General features: G+C 46.0%; 3 protein-coding genes across 4 annotated transcripts; all 3 read left to right on the forward strand.

Moving 5' to 3' along the window:
* Window positions 1–133: 133 nt before the first annotated feature.
* LOC106391291 (ribonuclease MRP protein subunit POP4-like) lies at window positions 134–2,316 on the forward strand. Of its 2 annotated transcripts, none has more exons than XM_013831907.3 (8): window positions 134–303; window positions 629–873; window positions 940–1,019; window positions 1,101–1,378; window positions 1,460–1,528; window positions 1,672–1,730; window positions 1,833–1,934; window positions 2,021–2,316. In XM_013831907.3, exons 2-8 carry the CDS (start codon window positions 657–659, stop codon window positions 2,122–2,124), a joined length of 909 nt encoding a protein of 302 aa, XP_013687361.1. In that variant the 5' UTR covers window positions 134–303; window positions 629–656; the 3' UTR covers window positions 2,125–2,316. The 2 variants fall into 2 exon arrangements, with proteins under 2 accessions (XP_013687361.1, XP_013687360.1); XM_013831906.3 differs by having other exon boundaries at window positions 139–303; window positions 626–873.
* A 196-nt stretch (window positions 2,317–2,512) lies between these two features.
* LOC106394711 (PTI1-like tyrosine-protein kinase 3) lies at window positions 2,513–6,114 on the forward strand. Its single transcript, XM_048753351.1, has 6 exons — window positions 2,513–3,159; window positions 3,419–3,608; window positions 3,964–4,618; window positions 4,696–4,828; window positions 4,903–4,989; window positions 5,073–6,114. Exons 1-6 carry the CDS (start codon window positions 3,127–3,129, stop codon window positions 5,208–5,210), a joined length of 1,236 nt encoding a protein of 411 aa, XP_048609308.1. The 5' UTR covers window positions 2,513–3,126; the 3' UTR covers window positions 5,211–6,114.
* Window positions 6,115–9,061: 2,947 nt separating this feature from the next.
* LOC125585035 (meiosis-specific protein ASY2-like) lies at window positions 9,062–11,079 on the forward strand. The gene is made up of 2 exons (XM_048753350.1): window positions 9,062–9,886; window positions 9,976–11,079. The coding sequence occupies exons 1-2, from the start codon at window positions 9,110–9,112 to the stop codon at window positions 10,954–10,956; spliced, it is 1,758 nt and encodes a 585-aa protein (XP_048609307.1). The 5' UTR covers window positions 9,062–9,109; the 3' UTR covers window positions 10,957–11,079.
* The last annotated feature ends 5,297 nt before the right edge of the window (window positions 11,080–16,376 follow it).

Consider the following 16,376-nt stretch of genomic DNA (forward strand, 5'->3'; position numbering starts at 1 on the left):
TCCGAATTTATCTTTTAAACCACAACCAATTTCCCGGTTTGGGTAAGGTAAAAAAAATAGAGCTATTCTTTTTTGTTTTGTCCGCGCGTCAAAAAGAGAGTTAAAGCATGTCACGTGAGTTTATTAGGGTTCACGTGATCATCTCCTTTCTTTCTTCAATAGAGAGATCTCTTGTTCATCGGCCGACATCATAAAAAAACAAAACAAAACTTTGTCTTCGTTTCTCTCTCTTTTCTTCCGACCGATTTAACCTCACCTCAGTAGCTCGCCGTGAATCGACGGTCTCACTTTCTCCGTCCATAAGTAAGTTTTGTTTCAGTTTCGTGTTTTTTTTTTGTTAGTCATTAGTTTTGCTAGTCTTTTGGTTAAGACCTGAACTTGTGTTGGATCAGATTCTGCATTGAGTTTCTTCTCTTTCTAATGTTGATAGTTAATTGAGCTTTCTAGATTAGTAATTACATACCCACACAAAAAAAAAAAAAAACTGAGCTTCCTTAATAACATCACAAGCTCAAAGTGATGAACTTTGTAGAAAGATTTGTGCTTTCCGTATGCTGTTCTTGTCTTTAGGCTTTGAAAAGGAATGACAATTATTAATCTAATTTCTTTTCTTGTTTATTGACAGAAGCTAGGTTAGTGTTTTCATCTGGCTTGCAATGGCTACAGAGACGGTTGTTCATGATCCGAGAAAACGTTCAATGGATGCCATCCACCAACGGCTTCAAAAAGACCAGCTTCGTCAACAGCAACAACAACAGCAAAAGAATGAGAAAGACAAGAAGAGAGCTTCTGATGACGCCAATGTCTCTTCTAAAGAACCACATAAACCTCTTTCACTTCCTACTCCTCCTACAAAGAAAGCTATAACAAAAGGTTTGGTTTTTGATCGATTCACTTTTATAATAGACTGTGATATTGATTGAAAGTTTGGCTTTGTAGATCCCCAGGATGATGGTTTTGCTGCGTATACAAAACTCTCTCATCCCGTTGATGAGAAGTTGCTGGCAACCAATGTTAAGGTAGAGATCACAAACCACTGTCTTCTTCTGTATGATCTTGAGATATTGGTTGCTCAGTTTGTGTGTTTTTGTTATTTTTAGTTGTCTAGTGGAAAGAAAAATATAGCTGACAAGGTTTTGCATACTCTCCTCCGAAGCGGTGACTCTGCTCAAAAGTACTTGCAAGGTAAAAACGAGAAGAAGGTGGAGGAGAACAACTACATCCTCCTTGATAATTTCGTACAGTCACGTTCCTCTTCATCCTCCTCCTCCGGTTTTAAAAAACCATCACTGATGAACTCGAAACGTTCTAAAACCCGTATGTCTATGAAGCGTCTCAAGAAATCTGGCGCTTTGAACTTGCCTCAACATCTCCAAAAGTGAGTTTATTGCTTTCATAGAAATTGAAGTTTTGAGCAGAACTAAAATGTCTATATGTTTACTTGTGTTTTGGAGTGCAGGTTTGATTTGTATAAGCCAATTCATGGTATGTGGGAAAGTTACATGATGAAACTCATCAAGGTGACCGGGTTAGCTTCTTATCTGATTACCTACATACTGTTTTAGGCATTGTGCGTTAGGTGTAATGTAGGTTTGTGACCATTCTGATTACCTACATACTGTTTTAGGCATTGTGCTTTAGGTACAATCTATCTTTGTTTTTTTTATGCAGGAAGGCTCAGTTAACCTCAACTCTTCTATCAGCAGATCTTCATGGTGCCTTCATGTTTGGTAATCATATGTTCTTTTAGCTCCCACTTTCAGAAATCAACTTCTCTATAACGTTTGTAAGCTGTTTCTTCTAATTAGAGCAATCTGTTTTACTTGGGACAGTTGCTGAATGCAAGATTGAATCATTCACTGGTGTACAAGGCATAATGATCCGCGAGACATCTCAAACATTTGGAATAATCACTAGAGAGGATAAACTTCGAGGTAACTTGATTAGCTTTTCACCACATTATTTGCGAAAATTTGTCATAATCTCTTTAGCTTAGTATTTTGTAATCAATGTGATTCAGTTGTACCAAAGAAGCCTTCAGTCTTCATCATCCAACTCGACTGCTGGAAAATCACATTACATGGAGACAAGTTTACTTCAAGAGACAGTGTTCTTCAACGTTGATGCTGCATCAACAAAGCATCTTGTCTTTTCTCTTTTTTTTTTGTGTGCTCGTAACGTAGTAAACGACTCTTGATGACCACTGAAGCATCTTAATCTTTCCTGATGTACCTAACATTATCTACTGTTTTATGTTGATATGCTAATGTTTATTAGTAGAAATTTATAAGACAGAGAAATTGATCTTGGTGACTAGTAATGTGAGACAAAAACACAGTTGAAGATTCCATTCCAGAACAGAGAGGGAGTCTTTGACTTCATAACTTATAACTCCAAAAGAATTTGTCTTCTCTAATCCTGAAACCTAAAACTGCATAAGTCTAGACCAAAAACATAAATCCATCACACCAACACTTACCAAAGTGATGTCCTAAGTGTCATTCTTGTCTTTCTGTTACATGCTCACCACTGGAAGAAGATTCCTAACCATCCTCCACAGGTTCAAGAACCTTCCATGCCGGCCATCACTCCTCTCTTCCAGAACCAAGTATCATCATCATCATCTTACTTCCCGCTCTGTCCCAAGTACTTGCCTTGCCACAACCCGTGTTGTGTGTTCATGTTGTTGTTACGTCCCAGACTCACATTTTGATGCGTGTTTTGTCGGTGTCTTAGCCATCTGTTGTTCTGTCTTGAAAATCATTTCCTCCCTGTCTGTCTCTGCCTAAATCAGAAGAATAAATAAAGAGAGAGAGACTTTGCTTCAAAGTTTCTTATTTATTTTATTACAAATATAATATTCCTCCATATTTGGGATGTTGGTTCTATTCTTGAACATGTGTATGTGCCTCTATCTGTCGCTTCCCTTTAACGTTTTCTTAGATGTTTTGTTTCTTTCCCTCTTTTCTCTATTCCTTTTTATCTTTTTTGTTTCTCTCTTCTTCTTTTCTTTGTTCCTTAATTATTTGAGGTTCCTATATTTCTCTATCTCCTCTTCTGCAGCCTCTCATTTTGATTCATCCTCTCTGGCTTACTGCTCGTCGTTTCTATTTGCATTTTTGCATCATGGATCGTGATTTTCATCGTCGTGGCCAAAAGGTAAATAAGCAAAACTATCTTTGATTCATCAAAAATGTCCTACTCTTGCGTGATATCTAATGGTGTTAACGTTTAGCCTGTTGCTTTGTTGTTGCATAACGGTGATCAAAAATAATAAACTAAACCTAATTTGTCTCTTTATTTGTTATTGGTGATGATTGATAGAGACAAATGTTGTTTGATTATATATGGCTGTTTTCTTTTCCTTATAGTAACATTTTAAAGAATCACACTGAGTGGTTGTTGATGTAACTTGCAGGTGAATGATCGTTCACCGACCAGCCGCTTTGTTCGGTTGGATAAACCGAGATCTGTAGACAATCTTGACATAGGCAAGAAAGGTAAGATGCGTAGGTGGTTGTGTTGTTCATGTCATGTACAAGAATCTAAACACCCTTCATCTGAACATAACCGATCCAAAACCCCTCCTACACGCTACCAAGACTACGGTATATCATCATCTCTCTTTCTTCAACGACAAGTATGATTGATGAAACCTATTCAATTAGATATTCTTAGCCCTCCTTTAATCATTTCTTGCTGCACAAGTTAAGTAGTTTTTGTCCATATTATACTTATTGATTGCTGTCTAAGAACTCAATCTCCTATTAATATTGTTAAGTAGCTTTTTCTTCAACTACTTTTGTGATTGATGAAACCTATTCATTTAGATATTCTTAGCCCCCCTTTAATCATTTCTTGTTGCACAAGTTAAAGTAGCTTTTTTTTGTTCTTTCCTCCGTTTGATGTTCTTTCTTGCTTTCCACGGAACCCCTCTCCTATTAATATTATTTGCTTGCGTAGGACGTAACAATAAGAAACCACCAGCTCCTATGAAGCCTCCTTCCGTCTTGAAGGAGCCTACTACTATTGAAGTCCCTGCAATGTCATTATCTGAGCTCAAAGAAAAAACTGAGAGTTTTGGATCAAAGGCTTTGATCGGAGAAGGATCCTATGGAAGAGTGTACTACGCAAACTTCAATGATGGCAAAGCCGTGGCTGTGAAAAAGCTCGATAACTCATCAGAACCAGAGACAAACGTCGAGTTCTTGACTCAGGTCTCAAAGGTTTCTAGGCTAAAGAACGACAACTTTGTTCAGCTTCTTGGTTATTGTGTCGAAGGAAACCTTCGTGTACTTGCCTATGAGTTCGCCACAATGGGATCCTTACACGACGTCTTACACGGAAGAAAGGGAGTACAAGGAGCACAACCAGGTCCAACACTTGAGTGGATGCAACGAGTCAGAGTTGCGGTTGATGCAGCTAAAGGATTAGAGTACTTACACGAGAAAGTTCAGCCTCCTGTTATACACAGAGACATTCGTTCTAGCAACGTGCTTCTTTTCGAAGACTTCAAAGCCAAGGTTGCTGATTTCAATCTATCTAACCAAGCTCCTGACATGGCTGCTCGTCTTCATTCCACTAGAGTCTTGGGGACATTTGGTTATCACGCACCAGAGTATTATTATGCCCTTTTTCAAAAAGAAAAAAAAAAACTTAAAAGATATTGATTATATACATTTTTGGTGTTTATAGATATGCAATGACAGGACAGTTGACACAGAAGAGTGATGTTTACAGTTTTGGAGTTGTGCTTTTGGAGCTACTAACCGGGAGAAAACCGGTTGATCATACAATGCCACGTGGTCAGCAAAGTCTTGTCACTTGGGTAAGTTAACTTTAAATTACTTAAATCCATTCTTGGCTATATACAACTTTTTATGTCAATTATATTATATTCAGGCAACTCCAAGGCTGAGTGAAGACAAAGTGAAGCAATGTGTTGATCCAAAACTCAAAGGAGAGTATCCTCCTAAAGCAGTTGCAAAGGTTACTAATTCAATTTATATAAGTACAGTGAACACACTACTTGAAGCTAACATGTGTGTGGGTGTTTTGATGGTAAACAACAGCTTGCGGCGGTTGCAGCGTTGTGTGTGCAGTACGAATCAGAGTTTAGGCCAAACATGAGCATTGTAGTGAAAGCTCTTCAACCGCTCTTGAGGTCTTCAGGGACAGCTTCTGCTGCTGCTCGAAGAGCTCAAACTTGAGTTTTTCTTGGTTGATGCAAGTTGATTCATTCATGGCCACAGGGTTTACCGTCGACGGAATGTGAAGGAGGAGATAGTGAGAAAAGTTGATGGAGATGGACTTAAGACTTCTGATTCAGTGACTTTATACAAAATCATAATTATACGTACATAGCTTTTATGTTCATTTAAAAGAATCATCCAAGACACTATACTAAAGAGTAAATATGTTTCAGTAACCTCTGTCATTTGATTAACAAACATCCTGTTAAATTTTTGATTATGACACATATTTGTCCACATTTGTTTTATTTTGTCACTAGAAATTGAAAAATTGGTGTCAAAGCAATATAAGACATTGAGAGCTGGTTGTTTAGAAAATTAATAAAAAAGATAATTTTTTATTTATTTATGTACTTTCTTACACTGACACTTGGTGGTGACTGTGACAGACCAATAAGGTTTGAGAATGAGTGGCAATGAAGTTATGAAGCTTTAGTCAGGATGACATGTCATGCGGGTGACGAAAGCTTATAATTAATTGGGAAGTATATTTTTTTTTTGGAAACACATATTCTATTACCACCAATTGAGAAGTATATTATTCCACATAGTATTACCGATGCCATAAAACATAAGATAGTTGTGTGAATCATAAAAAAATGCACATTGTTATGTACTATTTATGTGATGTTAAGACCCATAAACCATTTTTTTTTATTCTGGTCAAACTTATGTTGGACCATGAACTTATGTTGATTTATTTGCTATCTAGTTTTGCGTCTTCTTCAAGTTATGCTTCTTCTCCAAGTTCAACCTTTTGTTTTGTTGTACTCCTTTATCGAATAAGACACAGACCACTTCTTAAAATAGTATAATAGCCGTTCGGGCAAGAACTCTTTGGTCTCTTCCATTCCTTTTTTTTTTTAAATCTTTTGGTCTCTTCCATTTTTTTCTTTAAACTCTTTGGTCTCTTCATCTAAGTGTTGTTTCTTTACTCAACCTCTAAAGGTTTCTAGATTGGAGGATACGTCGCCTGAGTTCGAGAGAAGAAGAAGACAAAAGGGTTTTTGCAATGGATAGTCTGCGAAATCTATTGCCCTTTTCAACGGTTGGTAGTGACCTGAGAGAATCAAAGAAGCTTGTTCAGAGACTTGACGTGCCTGAGAGTACAAAGAACTTTGTGTTTGCAATCAAAGTCCCTGAGCATGATTCCACCATCTACTTACTCTCTGTTCACAACTTATCTCAGAGATCTGCTACCGACGCCGAGTGTCTTATACGTTAACTCCGTCCTGATGCTGTTGTGGCTCAGGTGAACCCTTCAGCTTTAGGAGAAGACCATGAGGAGGGCTCAATCCCAACGTCAGCATTTAAAGTCCTTACACGTTGTCTTTCAGACGAGAGTCTTGACAAAGAAAAGTACCAAAGCGTTGCAAGGAACTTGGTTATGAAGGAGATTTTTGTTTGATCGGAAAACGGTAATAAAAGGATGTGGGTTTAACAAAGACGTTTTATTATGGTCGGAGGAGACGTTCAATCGGTTACAAGAGATGTAAAGAGAATGCGACAGAAGAGAAGCCGGCAACTCGAAGAGCTACCGGAAAAGTACAAATAACGGCAAGATGAAGCAAAGGTGAAAACCCTAATCTAGCCGCCAAGTGTTAGTCAGATGATTTCGGATCCCCTTCTCGTTTCTGTTCCTTCCCCTTATATAGTCCTCTGATGTGTCGTTCTTGACCTAGCTTAAGTCGTCTTCGTGGGCCTTCCTTATTGGGCCGAGAGGCCCGCATCCATCCGAGCGGTCGCTGAGCCGGATGCCTCTTGGTCGGCGTCGCTCGACTCGAGATACTGTAGAGACAAGCCGAGTAACCAACCGAATTAAGCCGATTATTCGAGCCATCGCTTTCCTTGGTCTGGGCCAGGCCTTCTATTCTTTGGGCCTTGCGGGATGATTAAATCCATCCTCTACAGTAAGTCCCCCCAGTCCATCGGTGAGCGGAGAGTCGACAAGCTCATGATGGATTCTGGAACTCGAAGGTTCGAAAGAATAGTAGTCCTGTCGGGAGTTTGAAACGATGGGTTGACGAGTCGCGGGAAGGCTGCGGTAGTGCCTTCTCTCGGGGTCGTTGAGTCTCAGGCTCTCAGATTTTGATCGGCAAATCCCGGCTAATTCACCGGTTTAATCGATCTTAGGATAACCGTTTGGTTAATTAAGATAAGAAGCCGGAAAGTCGCGGGAGTCGATGGGGTTTTTTGGGGGAAATTCGAGGCCCGTTTAGGCCCATTTAGGTTTAATAATGACACCTCGAACCTTTCCTCTTTTTCCCTTCACGAGTGTCTCGGGGAGTTGAAACGCCGCGAGGGTCCGCTGGATATTTAGGGGGAATTTCGAGGCCCATTTAGGCCCGAATAGACCTAATGATGATGCCTCGAACTCCTCCCTCTCTTCTCCTTATAAATACGTGGATCCCCTTTCATTTCTTCAAGTTTCCTCCGCGATCAAAGGTACTTTCTCTCTCCTTCCTTTATCTCTCTAAGTGTTGTAACCTTCATTCGACGCGATCTCCACTATGTCATCGGTTCCGAGATTATCGAGGCAACAAAAAGGGAAATCGGTCGCGGCGACATCGACGCCGGCAAGGAATCCCGACGGAGGTCGTCTCGGGGATCTGGAATCTGCCCACCATGCGGCGATGATGGACACCGCCAATTTATCTCGTTCCCAAAGGCTTCTGGTCGCAGATGCTACGAGGCTTGCGAGGGAAGGGAATGAGAACGTCGCTGTTAGCGACGCGACGGATTGCGCGAGAGACGGGCAGAGCGGGGCGACGCCTGTCGACTCGGTTACTTTGAGAGCTCGCCCTATGGAGGGCGATCCTCCTGAGAATGACGATCCCGAAGCTGAGTTAGTCCCAACGACCTTCTATCCTGACGGGATTTTCGAGGAGCTTCCGAGGCTTCTACCCAACTTGCTTCGCCCTGCCTTCGTGGCTGGTCAAGACTGGGAGGGTGTAGAAGAGACTAAATCTACCCCGAGGAGCGTGAAGAAGGTTCTTCGATCCAAGGGCGCTACGGGCGTAACTTTCCTTATCCCCACGAAAGAGCAGAGACCTTGGTCTCCTCCGATCGGATATCAGACGGTATACGAGTCTTACTTCCAGGAGGACACTCGCTGTTGGTTCCCGATCCCGCGACTGATCACTGCGTACGCTAGGCGGCGAGACATCGCGATTAGCCAACTGTTGAACGGCTCGTTGCGACTGGCCGTCACCTTATCGATTTTAGCGGAGCAGATCGATATGCCGATGAGCGTCAGATCTTTCGAGGAGATGACCTCGATAACCGATATGAAGGACGGAACCTACTCGGTGAAAATGCGACCAAACTGTAATGTATGCGCCGGTCATCCGAACAAGACGCAGAATTGGCAGCGCTCTTACTTCTTTCTTAAATCCGACGTCTCGGCTTTCGAGGAGCCTCCTCAGGAGGACTATCGGGTTCTTTGGAATCGATCCTGTGGTAGAGTACCTTGTCGCGAACTACGTCTGACTTTGTTGTTCCTAATGAGATTCTCCTTTTCTTTTGTTCGCAGTTGGCCATCCTACGTCCCCCGTCTATCCCGAAGATTTCTTGAAGAGCGTTCAAGCCGTCGCTTTGCTTAGAATCTACCGTTGGTCTGAGATCACCGTCGAGAAGACCTACGAGCTTAAAGATCGGATTGCTCGAAGTGCGTTCTCTCGCCGTTTCTTGTATATATTTTTTTTTGGCCGTATGGCTTGCTTGTCGCGTGCTAACCTCTCTGCCTTGTGTTTTCAGGAGGGTGGAGGTCAGATCTTCCAACAGTTCTTCCTATTCGCGCGAAGAGGCTGGAAATTTTTCCGAGAGATATCCAGAAACAAGTCAACGAGGCAAAGAGAATGGGAACTCTTCCAGACTTGAGCGCGATGCTTGCCGTTCAACTAGGACTGACTAGCGGGGGCGGGCCCTCGACGGCTGTCCCTCGCGCTAGCGAGGTTCCTCCTTCCGGTGCTGCGACTGCGAAGAAAAGTAGGAAGAGGAAGAGGGGTGTCTCGGAAGCCGAGGAGAACGCCGAGGAGGCGAGCGGCGTCCCCCCTTCCGGTGATCTTCAGAAGAAGAAGAAGAAGAGGAAGAAGACCAAGAGGTCTGTTGAGGCTCAATCGGAGGGCCCCGAGGAGCCGACTGGTACTGAGGAGGAAGACGAAGAAACTCGGCCTGAAGAGGAGGTTTCTGAGGCCGAAGTCTCGAGAGAGCGAGATGATGCGAGGGAAGCAGATGGATCTGAGGCTTCCCTTAACGCCGCCATCCCGGACGGTTCCGACGAAGATAGTGGTGAGTCGCCGCTTTTGGTGAGAAGGCACAACGACGAGATCGACGATGACGTGCGATCTCCTGTTCTGACGCTTCCTAGCGAGGAGACTCCGGCTATCACTGGGGCGGGGGCCGTTCAGACCGGCACGTCTCCTCGCGGCTCTGCTATCTTGAGGAGGGCTCCCGGGATTAACTTTCCGGATAAGGTCTCTTTCCACTACGAGGGGCCGGCCCCTCTGGCGTACGTTCCCGAGAAGTGCGGGGAGCTTCTTCGTCAGCTTAGAGGGAGGGCAAAATCCCTTCCTGCCGTGAGGGACCTCATCTTCGGGGATGAATACGAGGAGGCTGCGAGGGCAAAGCTGCTGGTAAACACTTCGACCTCTTCCCCTTCTTGTTGCATTACTTGTTGTCTCTTTCTCTTTCTCTTATGATTTTTATCTTCTTGTTCGTCTAGGGAGACGGCGCGATGAACGTCGTGATTGATAAGTACGACACTGCCCTGAAAGGAGTCTCGACTGAACTTGAGCTGGCCAAGAAGGAACACGCGGAGAAGGAGGAAGCTTCTGCTCGTCAGCTGAGTACATCAAAGGCTAACGTCGAGAGGCTCAACGGGATGGTCACTCGTGCGATGGCTCGAAGGGACGAACTCAAGGCCGACTTGGTGGCATCTCGCGGGATTATCCATGAACTCGAGCAGAAGAACGCTGAGCTCGAGGGCGAGAAAGCTTCGCTCGCTGCATCTCATGAAAGAGAGATGAAGCGCCTTAGAGATTCCAGGATCTTGGAAGTGACAAAGGAACGAGGAAGGGTTGAGGCCGAGATGTCTGCAAAGGCTAACCGTCGCTTCGCCAGGATTCGCTCCCGAGAGGAACGTCGAAGCCTTTACGACAAGGCTCGGTTGCTTCATAGCCAAGCTTTTGGGACCAGAAAATGCCTCGAAGCCTTGAAGAGGGCTGGGAGCGACATCCTGCAAGCCACGATCGATCTTTTCGCGGAGCAAGAGAAAAAATACGAGCAGGAGGCCGAGGAGCTCGAGGTTGGTGAGATACCCGAGGTGGATCTCACGCTTTCTCCTCTTATATTGGATTCCCAGTTTGTGGATGCTCGTATTTTGGCGAGTCTTGATCCCTACGGGTCCAATGTCGGTCTGATCGACCCAGAGACCGCAGCAAATCTTGTTACTCCGCCCTCTGATCCAATCGACGGGCGCCGCGACGAGCCGACGCCTTTTGTAGAGGGTTCTTCGGCTGCGTTTGAGGGGGAGACGCCTAATCGGGGGACCAATGCTGCTGAAGACGGTGGTCCTGTCCTCGTGCTCTCGGATACTTCGGCTGAAGGGTCTCGTCGAGGTAATGAGGAGGTTGCTCGCGAGTCGAGTGTCAGGGCTTCGGAGCTTTCTGCCCTCAACGATCGTGAGAGCGACCGAGAGGATTAGCGTCTCTTGTATGTTGTTTTCTTTTGAGTCTTATATGACTCATTGTTGTAGTTTTTTTTTTGAACCTTTGCCCTCGAGGCTTTTGTTTTGCTGTTTTCTCGCTATCTCGAACTCTTTTGGTGATTTGGACTGATTTACTTTAGATTTGTCTATCAAAATCGTGACTTCTCAAGATTTGAAGTGACTCTGCTTGTTCGGTGTAAATGTTGTTCGAGATGTCGAATCATTATAATTTTAAACTTGTTATGACTTTGTCTCGATTGACCTCTTTGAGTCGCGACCGTTTGCCATTTTGAGTTTAAATTGTTAATTAAGAGTTTTCGACTTTGACGGTTCCGAGTCGATCCCAATGTAATTTTCAAGCGTTTGGTTGGCCAGACCTTACTTAGTTAATTATAGGATGAATCGGAGTCATTGTCTCGGCCGTGTTGGTTTAGGTCGCAACGCGGTCGATCCCGTGAATACATGTCTGATCAGGACGTATTCAATCGTGGGATGCGAGTGCCGATACGTTTGTTCGAGGAGCCGGGGCGTGCTCGAGTAGGCATCGCTTAAGTGATCGTCTGCTTCGGAGATCGATTCCTCGGGGAGGTTTTTTATATATTTTTTTTATTTCGGCTGGACCCTTTTTCTTTGGGCTGCCTACGTATCCCTTTGCGGGAATCAAGCCATTCGTAGTTCTTAGATTGCGAGTGAAAGTGGCCTTTGTGGCGCATTCACTCGATTTTTTTTTTTTTTTTTTTTTTTTTTTTTTTTTTTTTTTTTTTTTGGGTAAAAGCGGCCTTTATGGCGCTTTTACTCGATTAGTAGATTGCGAGTGAAAGTGGCCTTTGTGGCGCATTCACTCGGGTTTGTGTTTCCAGGCTAAGGGTGGAAAAGGCGGAGATGTTTGGAGTTCCAGGCTCTCGGTACTGCTTCGCCTGTCGAAGTCTCGAGGCGGTATACTCCTGGCTTGATGACTTCGACTATCTTGTATGGTCCCTCCCAGTTGGCTCCGAGCTTGCCGGCCTTCCACTCCTTAGTGTTTTCGAAGACCTTTCTTAAGACGAGGTTGCCCATTTCGAGAGGGCGCGACTTGACCTTTTTGTTGTAATAGCTCTCGATTTGATGCTGGTAATTCTGGATGCGGAGTAGCGCTTGGTCGCGCTTTTCCTCGATATCGTCGAGTGCATCTAGGAGCATGTCGCGGTTGATTTCAGCGTTCTGTGGCATTCGCGACCGGCGTAGGCTCGTCACGTTCACTTCTGCGGGAGCCATCGCCTCGATGCCGTAGGCCATTGAGAAGGGCGTAGTTTTCGTCGCTCCGCGAGGAGTGGTTCTATGGGACCACAGGACACCATCTAGTTCGTCTGCCCAGCATCCTTTCTTTAAGTCGAGTCGTTTCTTCAGACCGTCGATGATGGTCTTGTTCGTCGATTCGGCTTGACCATTACTTTGCGGGTTTCTCGGCGTCGACATGTTGAGTCGTATGCGCCATCTGTCGCAGAAGCCCTTGAAGTGATGCGAGATGAATTGCGAACCATTGTCCGTGATTATCTCGTATGGGAGCCCGTGTCGGCAGATTATGTTCTTCCAGACGAAGTGTTGTACCTCCTTGTCGGTTATGCTGGCATAGGCTTCGGCTTCAACCCATTTGGTGAAGTAGTCAGTGAGGACCAGGATGAACTTCTTTTGTCGAGATGCCGGCATTGGACCAATGATGTCCATTCCCCATCTCATAAATGGATATGGAGCAGTCAAGGTGTGGAGAAACTCCGTTGGGCTGTGTATGGTTTTGGCGTGGCGCTGGCACTTATCGCACTTGCGCGCGTATGTCTCGCAATCGGCATTCATGGTTGGCCAGTAGAATCCGAGGTTTTTAACTTTTAGTGCGAGAGCTCGCCCGCCCGAGTGGTTGCCTGCTGCTCCTTCGTGTGTCTCGGCCATGACGAGTCTCGTCTCGTCGCCGGCGATACATTTGAGTAGTACCTTTGATGCAGTCCATCGGTGTAGTTCTCCGTCTAGGACGACGTAGTGCGTGCTGCGTCTTTTCAGTCGCCGGGCATCCCATTTTTCGACGGGCAGTAAACCCTCCGCGAGGTAATCGATGAGTTCCTTGCGCCAATCTGTTGAGTGATCATCTGGCGAGGGGGATTCTACTTCGTCAATGTCCATCGCGTCGTTGATCGCTGCTATAATCGCGGCCTGTTCTGCCTTCGTATCGATGCTCGGTTTCTCGATTTTATGGATCGGGATTGTCCTTTTGACCTGGTCGTGTAACTTGCTTCCCAGAGCGGCGAGGGCGTCGGCACAAACATTTTCTCCGCGAGGAACCTTCGTGAGTTCGAAGAACTCGAAGTCTCGCGTGAGGTCTTGGACGAGTTTGAGGTAGGCGTCCATCCTGTCGTTGCGGACGTCGTAATCACCGAGGTACTGGCTTACGACGAGTTGAGAATCGCAGTAAGCGCTGATTCGCTTTGCTTTCACCGCCTTGGCGAGACGGAGCCCCGCGATGAGGGATTCGTACTCAGCTTCGTTGTTTGATGCCGCGAAGCCGAAGCTGAACGACTGCCGGATTAGTTCTCCTGTTGGTGATTGCAATTGCACTCCTGCTCCTGATCCTTTACTCGTGGATGACCCGTCGACGTGGAGGATCCAGTTTACGTTTGGTAGGATGAGGTCTTGTTCCAGCTCTGGCGTCAATTCGATCAAGAAGTCGGCAAGGACTTGTGACTTTGCTGCTGTTCGATTTTTGTAAACGATATCATGTTCGCTTAGCTCCATCGCCCATTTGGTCAACCGTCCCGATTGGTTGGTATTCTGCAGAACCGTTCTGAGTGGTTGGTTGGACAGTACTTCGATCGTGTGCGACTGGAAGTAGGGTCGCAATTTTCTTGCCGAGGTGACGACGGCCAGGGCCATTTTTTCTAGTGTTGGATATCTCGTCTCGGGCTCCGTCATTCTTTTACTTGTGTAAAAGATTGGTTTTTGTTCTCCCCTGTCTTCTCGAATTAATACGCTGCTGACGGCGGAGGATGTAACGGCGATGTAGAGAGACAGTGTGTCGCCGGCTTCTGGCTTTGATAGAACGGGTGGGGTCGTGAGATAATGCTTGAGTTGATTGAACGCCTCCTCGCATTTTTCATCCCAGAGGAACCTTTTGTTTCCCCTTAGTAGCTCGTAGAAGGGAAGACACTTGTCGGTCGATCGCGAGATGAACCTGTTGAGAGCTGCGATGCGTCCCGTTAGTCGCTGCACTTCGCGGCTGTTTTTCGGGCTTGGAAGGTCGAGAATCGCTGAGATCTGCTTGGGGTTGGCTTCTATTCCTCGCTGAGTAACGATGTAGCCGAGGAATTCTCCGGAAGTGACACCGAAGGTACATTTGGCCGGGTTGAGCTTCATCCCATAGTCGTTCAAGATCTTGAAGCAGTCGCGCAAGTTATTGAGGTGGTCGTCGGCCTTGAGTGATTTGACTAGCATATCGTCGATATACACTTCCATGGTATTGCCAAGTTGGTCAGCGAACATTCGATTAACGAGTCGCTGGTAGGTCGCACCGGCGTTCTTTAGCCCGAAGGGCATCACCTTGTAGCAATAGGTCCCTCTGTCGGTGATGAATGCCGTCTTCTCGCGATCGTCGGGATGCATCAGGATCTGGTTGTAGCCTGAGAAAGCGTCCATGAAGGTTAAGAGTTCGTTGCCAGCGGTTGACTCGACGAGACGATCGATGTGAGGGAGTGGGTAACTATCCTTTGGGCACGCCTTGTTGAGGTCCGTGAAATCGACGCATATGCGCCATTTGCCGTTCTTCTTCTTGACGACGACCGGGTTGGCTAACCACTCGGGGTATCGGACTTCTGTAATAAAACCCGCGTCGAGGAGCCTGTCGACTTCGTCGTTCACTGCTTTAGATCTTTCCGGACCGAGTTTGCGTCGCTTCTGTCGGATGGGTTTGAACGTGGGGTCGACGTGCAGTTCATGGGATGTAACTGCGGGGTCGATCCCCTTCATGTCGGAGGTCTTCCAGGCGAACGTTGAAGCGTTGTCTTTGATGAAAGAGATGATCTTTGAACATAAGTCGTCGGACAGGTATACGCCCACTCGGATGATTTTTGTTAGGTCGGATTCATCAATTGCGACTTCTCGAACTTCCTCTTTCTGGGGGTATATCTTGTGGAGTGGTTTGCTGACGGAGTTGACGAGGGAAGCCTGTTGCTGCATCTTTACAGTTGCAATCAGCAGTTCTCTCGCGGCTTGTTGATCTCCCCGTATCGTCTGTGTTTTTCCGTCTTTGCCGGGAAACTTGACGCATTGATGGTACGTCGAGGGAACGGCTTTCATGGAATGCAACCATGGTGTTCCGAGGATGGCATTGTATGGTGCTTTGGCTCGGATGACGGAGAACTTGACGGTACGGGTTATACCACCTGCGTATACTGGGAGACGAATTGTTCCGATCATTTGCTCCGAGGCTCCGTTGAAGCCGGTGAGTGTGCGAGAGGAAGGCTTCATATCTCTTAAATCGACTCCCATTTTATCGAGTGTGTCGCGGAAGATGAGATCGACTGAGCTGCCTGTATCGATAAGTACTTTCGCGACTAGGCACTCTCCGATGTCGAGATCGACGAGGAGGGGGTCGTTGTGCGGCATGTGGATACCCTTGGTATCTAGTGCCGAAAAAGTGATCTGGTGATCATTTTCGACTGGAAGTGGCCACTTCTTGGAAGTGGTGGCTTGTCGCTTATAGTCTTTGACGGCTCGAACTGAATCGCCGCAAGGAGGCGATCCTCCCATTATGACGCTAATGTTTGGCGTGCGGGTAGCTCGCAATGATTCGAGTTGCTTCCTTAAATCGTCGGTTGTGTTCTCGAACTGAGGAGCTTCCGCGGGCTTTTTCTTTTTTGACTCGAGACGTCGTCGCAGATCGGACTTCTTCGAACGGTTTAGTTGGATTCGCAGGTCATCGGCCTTTGAATTGAGCTGGTCGCGAAGGTCGCCGTCTTCACCTATTCTCCTGGCGCTAAATTTTGAGATGGTTGTGCGGAGGTCGGCGCTTCCCACGTGTTCGTTTGTAGCGCTCTTTCGCTTCAATAGTGCGCGCAGGTCTTTATCTGTTGTCGGGGAAGTGAGAGATTGCTCGACTTTGCTGTTCAGTTTGTCGCGTAAATCTGATTGCATTGTCGAGGAGTCGTCGTCAGAAGAGTCACAAGGGCGAGAGAGTATGACTTCCACTCGTCGCCGGCGACGCGGATGTTCGTCTTCTGATGAGTCGTTGGCGGGGCCGACGTTGTTGACAGTAGTGCGCTCAGGGCTCGCTCTTTCCTCGCTAGGGGCCGTGTTCTGCTGAGACTTCTGTGCCTTCTTCTCCTTGTTCTTACTCCAACTTTTGGTGTTTTTCGGTGTCGTTGGAGAGGTGGGCATTTGAATTGTCCCGTTGGTAA

The sequence above is a fragment of the Brassica napus genome, chromosome C4 (genome assembly GCF_020379485.1).
Source record: "Brassica napus cultivar Da-Ae chromosome C4, Da-Ae, whole genome shotgun sequence".
Classification (NCBI taxonomy): domain Eukaryota; kingdom Viridiplantae; phylum Streptophyta; class Magnoliopsida; order Brassicales; family Brassicaceae; genus Brassica; species Brassica napus.